This window comes from Artibeus jamaicensis, unplaced genomic scaffold (genome assembly GCF_021234435.1).
Source record: "Artibeus jamaicensis isolate MK-2021 breed Jamaican fruit bat unplaced genomic scaffold, CSHL_Jam_final scaffold_916, whole genome shotgun sequence".
In the NCBI taxonomy this organism is placed as follows: Eukaryota; Metazoa; Chordata; class Mammalia; order Chiroptera; family Phyllostomidae; genus Artibeus; species Artibeus jamaicensis.
In genome coordinates this window covers 1117115-1125965 of record NW_026522059.1, presented here as the reverse complement: position 1 = coordinate 1125965, position 8851 = coordinate 1117115, and the positions used below count along the sequence as shown (strand labels likewise).

At 67.3% G+C, this 8851-nt stretch overlaps 1 protein-coding gene across 1 annotated transcript; it reads right to left on the bottom strand.

Moving 5' to 3' along the window:
- Nucleotides 1–4705: 4705 nt before the first annotated feature.
- ARC (activity regulated cytoskeleton associated protein) lies at nucleotides 4706–8326 on the bottom strand. The gene is made up of 3 exons (XM_037166638.2): nucleotides 6067–8326; nucleotides 5677–5805; nucleotides 4706–5440 (listed from the first exon to the last, which is right to left on the bottom strand). Exon 1 carries the CDS (start codon nucleotides 7908–7910, stop codon nucleotides 6690–6692), a length of 1221 nt encoding a protein of 406 aa, XP_037022533.2. The 5' UTR covers nucleotides 7911–8326; the 3' UTR covers nucleotides 4706–5440; nucleotides 5677–5805; nucleotides 6067–6689.
- Nucleotides 8327–8851: the final 525 nt, after the last annotated feature.

The following is an 8851-nucleotide window of genomic DNA, read 5'->3' as shown; positions in this document are numbered from 1 at the left end:
AAGAAGCCCAGTCCACAGTACAGGCCCCCACGCCCCCTCACCCCCTTGTCCCTGGTAGGAAGGCCCCAGGGAATCTCGCTCCCCAGCCGTGCTAACCAGAGCAGCCTGCAGCTAGAGTGTCCACGCAGTTCCCCTCCTGAGAGAGGGCCGGCCCGGCAGAGGTGGGAGCCTGAGTGGGACCACAGGCTCCCGCTTCTCCCAGGGACCAGAGAGAAGCAGTGCCTCTGCTCCCAGGCAGGTCTGAGCTGCCAGACGGGGGGGGTTCATTGCACGGCTGTCCCTAGTGGCCCCCGGCCAGGCCCCAGCTCTAGGGCTGTGCAGGCGTGCGAGGGGCCCAGCCTGAACCCCCAGCCTCTCCCCTGTGCCCAGGCCCCTCTGGCTGGGAGGTGCCAGGACTTCCTGCCAGGCTCTCCTGGCCTCTGCGCAGTGGACAGGCAGAGCCCCCGGCGATGTGAGTGGAGAGGAGGTTCCGTGGGGTCCCCCCTCCTGGCTTCCCCTGAGTGTGAGGAGACGGGCCGACATTTTCCGGCTGAATCGAGCACCAGGACCAAACAGAGACGAGATAATTCCGGGGATAACAGGGGCTAAAAATAGCCCCTTCACACTCAGACTCCTGGCACAGAAGATGCCAGACAAGCCAGCAGCAGGAGCGGGGAGCCCAGGGCCCCCCAAGGAGGTGCCGGGGGGAGGAGGGGGTGCCGGGCTGGCTTGGGGGGCTGTGTCCTCAGGAGGAGCAGGCAGGTGCCAGGACGGGGAGGGGAGAGGCGGGTCCGAGGAGCACACCCACGGGTGGCGAGTGGGAGACGTCGGGAGGGGACGGCGGGAGTGCGGCTGCGGAGGCCGCGTGGGAAGTGCGGCTGGCGGAGAGGGGCGGAGACCGAAGGGTCCTGGGCAGCTGTGTGCCTCCCAGTGGGGCTCCCAGGGGCAGCTGAGGGTAGAGTCGGGCGGGCCTCAGAGGTCCCCGGTCCAGCCATCTCTCCAGAGCCTTTGGTTGCCCTCGGGGCGAGGGAGTCACTCCCTCTTCAGGTAGCTGCCATCTTTGGGGAACAGCCTCTGAGCAAGGCCCGCCTCCCTTGGGCACCCTAGGTGTGCCCTGTGCCAGGCTGCGACTCAGAGACAGGACAGCAGCCGAAGCTCGGTCCCGCCCTTTCCAGCTGAGCCCCCAGCGGCCTCTGCAGCTCCTCCTCGGGTCAGCGCCCAGCTTGGGGCCCGGTCAAGTTCATGGGAAGGGACTTGGGGAAGGATATGTGGCAGCCCCGGCTCCTTCCGGCAGTGTTGGGGTCACTGAGGTCACCGAGGTCACCGAGGTCACGGAGGTGGGGCCTGTGCCTAAGGTCTGAGGTCCAAGGCTCTGGCAAGGAGGGCAGGTCAGAGGGCAGGTCAGAAGGAGGAAGGCGGTAGACTGAGGCGGGACTCCGGGAGGACAGTGCCTGGCAGGATGAGGCTGAGAGGGAAGGAGACCGTAGTTCGGACACAGCCCTGGCCTGTGTGGCTCAGTGAGTTGGGCATCGTCCGGCAAACTGAAGGGTCGCCAGTTCAGTCCCTGGTCGGGGCACATGCGTAGGTTTTGGGTTCAGTTCCCGGCCAGGGGCCAGGGGAGGGGCATACGAGAGGCAAGAGATCTGCGTTTTACTCCCTCCCTTCCCCTCTCTCTAAAACGAAATACATTCTTAACTTTTTTTAAGTGGAGACAGAAGGGGGGGTGGCACAGGAGGAAGAGCAGGGGGTGGGGCCTGAGATCAGGGACTGGGGTCGCTGCCCGCCCCTGCGGTGGGGGTGGGGCAGGGCCCTGGCAGGCTGGCTTGGACCTGCGGCCTCCGCCTGAGGCAGGACACACCTGGGAGGGCCCAGGAGCTGTCAGATTTTTTAAAAAGATGTTTTTTAACCTGGCTGGTGTAGCTCAGTGGATTGAGCGCGGGCCTGCGAACCAGACAATCGCGGTTCGATTCCCAGTCAGGGCACATACCTGGGTTGCAGGCCAGTTCCCAGCAGGGGATGTATGAGAGGCAACCATACATTGATGTTTCTCTCCCTCTCTCCTTCCCTTCCCCTCTAAAGATAAATAAATAAAATCTAAAAAAAAAAAAAAAAGATGTTTTTATTCCAAGAAGTGGGCACCAAAGGGGGAAGCAGACCGGAAGCCGATAGACTAGCAGCCGGTCGGGGGTGGGGCGTCGGGGAGGGTGGACTGTGGGGGACAGTACCCAGGCCACGGGACTCTGAAGTTACGACGGAAGACAAATGTGTGTGAAAGGAGGCCGAGGCGCAGGCCGCGGCCCTGGGGGAAGCTCAGGGCTGGACGACTGAGCGCTGAACGGCGAGCTGACGAAAAGGTGCTGCGGCCCGGCCTGGTGGGGCAGGCCGGGGCCCCCGAGACACGGAGCGAGGCTGGGAAGAGACAGACGGCAGCATTTCGGGTGCCCTGTGCAGTTACACAAAAACAGGGAGCCTGCCCGGGGGGGGGGGGGCTGGGGGCAGTCAGGCCTCTCCCAGGCCCCCTCCCTGCTGGAACTGGAGGCAGCGCCGGTGGACATGCGGGTGCAGAGAAGAGTAGGACTGGCCCATGGTCCAACTCCAGGTCCAGCCCTCAGTTCACATGGTCTCTTGGGGTGGCTTGAGTTTCTGGCATCAGGGTGCAGCTCGGGGAAGCTAACAGAGGGGGACGGGCTGGCAGGGCAAAGCAACACCCTTTCAGGGCTACACAAGGCAGAACAGGCCGCAGATGAGCGGCGGGACCCCTGGTCCAAGCCGAGGAAGGGATGCTTGCCGCCTGACCCCTGCCCACAGTCCCAGCCTGAGGCTGACAGACATGGAGGAGACTATCCGCTTCACCCGGTGACTCCTTGCCCTCTCAGGCCTCAGTTTCCCCATTCCATTCTGAGGCCCCCTCTCAGACAGTGGTGGTGGCTGGGGCCAGAGGACCCCAGCAGCTGCGACCCCGCATCCTGGCCCCCAGAGGCAAGGGCAACGCTGGGCGTCTCGGCCTGGGAGGGCGGCCAGGGAGGCGGGAAGAGGGGAAGGAGCGTGGCGGCGAGACTGCGGGTTCAGCCTTGTTGGAGGGGCTGCTGCTTGGGGAAGGGCTGGGGCCCACCCGCAGGTCCCCCTGACTCCCGCCCCGCAGGCTGCTTCCCTTTGTCCCTCCTTGTCTTCTACAAAGCGCCCTCCCTGCCCCTCCACCCCCTCATCCCCAGTGCCTGCAGGAACCCTCCCCCCCCCACCCCGTTTTAACCCCCAGCTCCTTGCCCGCTCTGCTGAGGGAGCGGGCAATGAGGAGAGACAGAGACAGACAAACACCCACAGACCCACAGACAGGGAGAGAGAGAACAGAGGCAGGAAACCTGGGGCTGCCTGTGGAGACACAGGAAGTGGGGGAACAGCCCGCCCCGCCCCATGCCGGGGAGGCCCTTCTGGGGCAGGCAGAGGAGGGGGCGCCTAAGGCTGGCAGCCTGGTGCGGCCGCGCACAGAGCACAATTCCCGAAGAGAAATCCCGCCAGGGCACCCCCATGGTGCCCGCCTCCCGCCCCCTCAATTTCCTGTCCCCTCTTCTTCAGAGCTGTGGTCACGTAAAACAAAGAAAAGGGAAGAGCAGGGAGGCCGCAGCCCTTCCCCTCGGACAGAGGGTGACAGAAGTCCCTGGCACAGGGGCTCCCCTCTCGGGTCCCAGCAGACTCTGGCCTCTGGCCCTGCGTCCAGGCTCTGGGAAGGGAAGCCCTGCGCAGCCTGGGTGGCGCCCCACAGCCACCTGGCCTCCCTCCCCGCTGGCCCAGCTGGCCTGCAGCGGAGTGGCACCTCCCGAGGGCAGGACCCGAGCCGGGTAGGGCTGGCGCTGGGCTAGGGTGCTGTCCCCGGGCATTGCTTCACACCCCCCTCTGGTTGTCTCGAGGCCCCGTGTGGGTGGGGCAGCCCCCACCCCCACCCCGTGGTCTGGCTGGGCCCGGCTCCATCCACCTGCTTAAAAGCCGTCCCAGCAGAGCGGCCCTGGCCGGGGAGAGGAGGGCACCGCCGGCCAGTGAGGGGGCCGGCCCGACAGCCTGCCAGCTCCTCATCACAGACCTCTCCCCGCCATCTCTCCCACCTGACCTGCTTCTCATGAAACACAGGCGGAAATGCACCCTCTCCAGGCTGCTCCTCCCTCCCCCTGGGGACCCGGCGTGGCCTTTGGCCGCAGGTGACACCAGGGCACCAGAGCCCGCCCTCCTGAGTTCACGGCCCACACGTGGACTGTGTCGGTGAGACCCCCATTTTGAGGTTGAGGAAACTGAGGCTTAGAGAGACCAAATGCATAATCCTGCCGCCGGGACCCGCTAGGGTCCCCTCCCCAAAGGGACTTGCTTTGCCCGTGCCCAAGGCTCCAGGGCCTGAGAAGTCCCCCTGGGCGCAGGCTTCTGTGGGCGCTGGGCCCAGGAGAAGAGTTCCCAGGGCCCCTACCAGGCAGGCCCCTGGCAAGGGGAGGGGGCGGCCTCAGCCTCCCTCCAGCCCCGCTGGCCTGCCGTCTGCCTGGAATTTGGGGAGGGCAGCGCTGCCCGGACAGCTTCTCCAGGAGAGCCCCAGGACCCCGCCCAGCTGCTCTGGGGGACAATGGGCTGTGCTCCCCAAGGCCCCCCCAGTCCAAGCCCAGGGCCTCCCCAACCCCAGCTGCATCCTCCCGCAGCTCCACCCAGCGCACCACCCATGGCCACAGACGAGTGCACACCATCCACCAGTTCTCGGCGTTTTATTAACAAAACCTTATAAAAGGGTCTGTCTTCAAGGAGGGGGGCCCCAGCCTGGCCAGGCCCTCCAGGCTTGGTGTATGGGGGCAGGGGACCCAGGGCCCCCAGCAGCCTGAGAGGATGGGTTATGGCTCATGTGTAAAAATAAAATTTGGGGGGGCCGGCAGGGGTACAGAGTGAAGGAGCCAACAGTCACCTGCAGATGCTCTGGAATCTGGGATCTGGGAACCTCCAGTGGGCAGGCAGAACAGGGACCCCCAAACAGACCCTGCTCTGCAGCACCAGGGTATGGTGCTGAGGGGGCGGTCAGGGCCTGGGCAGCGGCGGCTGGCAGAGAGCCAGCTGGAGCCCCAGGAGTCGGACTTTGGGGTGTCCTGGGGCTGGCCTCTCGGCCTCTGGGCCGGGCTCTCAGGAAGCCCTGGCAGGGGAGGAGGCCGCACAGTGCGCAGGGCTGCTGGGCCGGAGCAAGGCGGGCCCGGGGTGTCGGACCAGGACTCCGGCCACAGAGGCCCTGGGGGCCAGCGGGCTGGCGGCCGGCGAGGCGGGCAGAGCGGCGGGCCCTGGCCTTCAGGCTGGGCATCTTCAGCGCCGGCTCTCCCGGGCCCCTCCTCTCTGCAGCACCCCCTCTTGGGCCTCGGTCATCTCCTCCCGTGCAGGCAGCCGGTGGGAGGAGAGAGCAGTGGGCAGTGCCGGGCACAGCAGCAGGGCTCTGGGTGAGCCTTGGGACCTGAAAGGAAGACACAGGGTGGTCAGGGACAGGGTAGGTGGCAGGGGCTGCAGGCAGGAAGGGAAGAACAGGGCTGCTCCCTGGGGCCAGAGCCTTGGGGACCCTGGTGGGCTGCCACCCAGCTCGTCCAGAGGCCTGGGGCTGGGGCAGGGCCTGGGCCTGGGGAGGGACCCAAAGGCCCCTGGGGAGGACAGTGGAGGGTCAGGGTCTCGGTGGGGGGGTTGGGGCTCCATTACCTGTTGTCAGTCTCCTGGCTCCGGGGACACCGGCTGCTGCCTCAGCTGGTTGGAGGACTCAGGCTCCTGGGGACCCCCTGCCTGCCACGGCTGAGTCACCGTGTGAGCTGGCGTGAGTCACGGACAGGGCTGGGGGAGAGAAACGCCCGGAGCTGTGAGAGCTGGCTCAGCAGCCTCCCCCAGCCCACCTCCCACCTAGCCCCTCCCCCTGGCCCTGTGGTCTCTGCTCCTTCCCACCTCCCCACGGTGCCACCCCCACCCCAGCCCCTGAGGCTAACTTGCTGGGGCGCTGCTGAGGCTCTGTGGGCTGGCCTGGAACAGGGACTTGGCCCTGGACCCTCCGAGCTCTGTGGCGACCCCTAGTGGTAGTGCCCTGATGCAGGGGCTCACCTGAGAGGCCAGGAGATGGGGAGGCCAGGTCTGCTGCTGCTGCTGCTGCTGCTGCTGAGGCTGCGCCTGGGCTTCGGGCATCCTTAGGACACGGAGCCACACTGTGCTGTCCGAGGTGGGCTGGCTGGCCTGTGTGGCAACTGCCAGAAGGGGGTGCTAGCCGGGAGCTGAGGTCCCACGGCACTGGGCACGGGGTGTGCTTTCGCTTCTGCTCGGGGTGTCCCCCGAGCGTGGTGCGTGCTGGCCGGAGCCACTGGGGCTCACGAGTGCACAGAGGGCCCAGGTGCGGAGCAGGATGAGGAGGCTGGGACGCTGTCAGGGCCTGAGAGTGTGTGTGCTGGGTGGGGGTGGGGCCTGGTGGCCCAGGCGGGCCCAGGCCCTGGAAGACAGACGGAGGTCGGGGGGCGAGGCCGGTGCTGCAGGGGACGGGGGCTCCTTCACTGCATGGGGGACGCTGTCCAGAACTGGGTGGCATGTGCTGTGTGAATCAGGCTGGGAGGCTAGCGGGAGCGTCCACCAGGGTGGGACGAGGGCGCCCCCTGCGGGGGTCAGCCCAACTCAAAAGTCCTGGTTGGTAAAGGCCACAGGCGGGGTGTGGCAGGCAGGCAGGGCCGGAAGGCCCTCTACTCGGGCTGGGTCCGGTCGCTGGCCACAGACTCGTTGGTGAGGGCCGGCGTGAGCGCCTCGTTCTCAGCCTCGTTCTCGGCCTCGGCCTCGGCCTCGTCCTCAGCGGGGGGCTGGGGGCTGGCCGGCTCCGCCGCCTGCTCCAGGCCGCCCTGCACCTCCAGGCCCCTCTGGATGAGCTGCTCCAGGGTCTTGGGCAGCGGGTGCCGCAGGAAGCGCTTGAGCTTGGGCTGCAGGGTGCCCACCACGTACTGGATGATCTCCTCCTCCTCGGCGTCCACGTAGAGCGTCTGGTACAGGTCCCGCTTGCGCCACAGGAACTGGTCCAGCGGCTCGCCCTGCTTCTGCGGCAGGTCCAGCTCGCGCTGCAGGGCCTCCCGGGACAGCGTGCCCTCGCTGTACTGCAGGAACTCCTTCTTGAACTCCACCCAGTTCCGCACCGAGCCCTGCTTGTACTCCCACCACTTCTTGGCCGGCCCGTTCATGTGGTTCTGGATCTGCGACAGCCAGTACTCCTCAGAGCCGCCCACCTGTCGCAGGTACTCCTCCAGGTGGCTGAGGAACTCGTGCGGGTCCTCGAAGATCTGAGTGTCCACACCCGGGCTGGGCTGCCCGTCCTCGCCGGGCTCCCAGGGCGGGTACTGCTGGGCCTCCTCCAGTTCCTGCCCGGGCAGCTCGCCGGCAGCGGGTGGCGGGGTGATGGCGTAGGGGCTGACCGTGTAGTCGTAGCCGTCGGCTTCCTGGCCGCAGGCCTCGGGACCCCCAACGCCCACGGAGACCGTGTGGCGGGCCGGGTCGCTGCCCACCTGGTACTTGGTGCCCATGGCCTCCAGGCGATCGGCCCACCTCTCCAGCCGGTAGAAGATCTCCCTCCACACGTGCATCTCACGCTTGACCCAGCGCTCCAGGTGGGCGATGGTCTCCTGGCAGCGGCACAGGCAGGCCTTGATGGACTTCTTCCAGCGCTGGGAGTCGCTGGCGGGCACGTAGCCGTCCAGGTTGCTCTCCAGCTTGCCCACCGACCTGTGCAGCCCCTTCAGCTCGCGCTCCACCTGCTTGGACACCTCCGCCAGCAGGTGCCGGTGAGTCCTCCGCACATGCTCCAGCATCTCAGTCCGGCACTTCCCGATCTGCAGGATCACGTTGGGCTTGGCCACCGGCCCGCCTCGAGGCCCGGGGTAGGCGTGAAGGCCACCACTCGTCCTGTGGTCCAGCTCCATTTGCGCGCAGGTGCTGGGACAAGAGGGTGGCACCGGGCTGCGAACTGCTCTAGGGCCGGTGGGGCTTTGGGGTCCGGCCGTGCGCAGGTACAGGCGCACCGGCAGCACCGAGTCTTGCTGCGGGGCAGCGGAGGCTGAGTCGCTCTGGGTCCGTGCCGCGGCGGCAGCAGCAGCTCAGGAAGGCGGCAGCAGCGCAGGAAGGAGGAGCGGGAGCAGCGGCGCTGAGCTCTGCAGCCTGCCGCCGCGCGCCGGCTCTTTATGCTGCCAGCGCGGCCGTGGGCGGCCCCGGCGCTGAGTCCCGGCTCCCATTGGCCCGCGCGCCCACCCTGCGAGCCCGCCTCCGCGCCCACTCGAGCTTGGCACGGAGGTAGGGCCCACCCCCTGCACACACGCTGGCCCCGGGTGACTAATCCGCTGGCTCCACCGCCCCCTCCCCAGGGTCACTCAGCCTGCAAAGTCTGCGGGACGCTCTGGGGACCAGCGACCACCCCAGGCCGGCGCTGGGAGGGGAGGTGCAGCAGGGTGCCTGGAGAGGCCGCCCCCCACCCAAGGGTAAGCAGGAAGCCCCTCCCCCAAGGCCTCAGGGTGGGCCTCCTCCTCTCATCTTTCTTTCTGGGGGGGAGGGGGGCGCTGTGCTCTCCTGGGTCCGCAGGGCTCCCTGCCCTGACAGGGAGCCTGCCCAGTCCGGCAGCAGACACCCAGCCACAGGTTAACCCTGACAGCCACTGGGCACTCAGCCCCTCTGTCCCTTGAGCTGAAGGTTTCCGGAAGCCTCTGGTGAGAGGCACAGGCTCGCTCCCAAGTGTCAGGTGTGAGTCCCAAGTGGGCCCCCAGCCTCTGCCCGCCCCTGCCCTGGGCCAGCCCTTCGGCTGCGTGTGAGGGACGGGCCCCAGGTCCTGGCTCCGCTGGCCCCAGGCAGCAGTGTGGATGGGCCGGCCTCT

What these genes read in the sequence shown, in the direction of transcription:
- ARC (XM_037166638.2), bottom strand. Translation starts at nt 7,910, where the DNA reads ATGGAGCTGGACCACAGGACGAGTGGTGGCCTTCACGCCTACCCCGGG.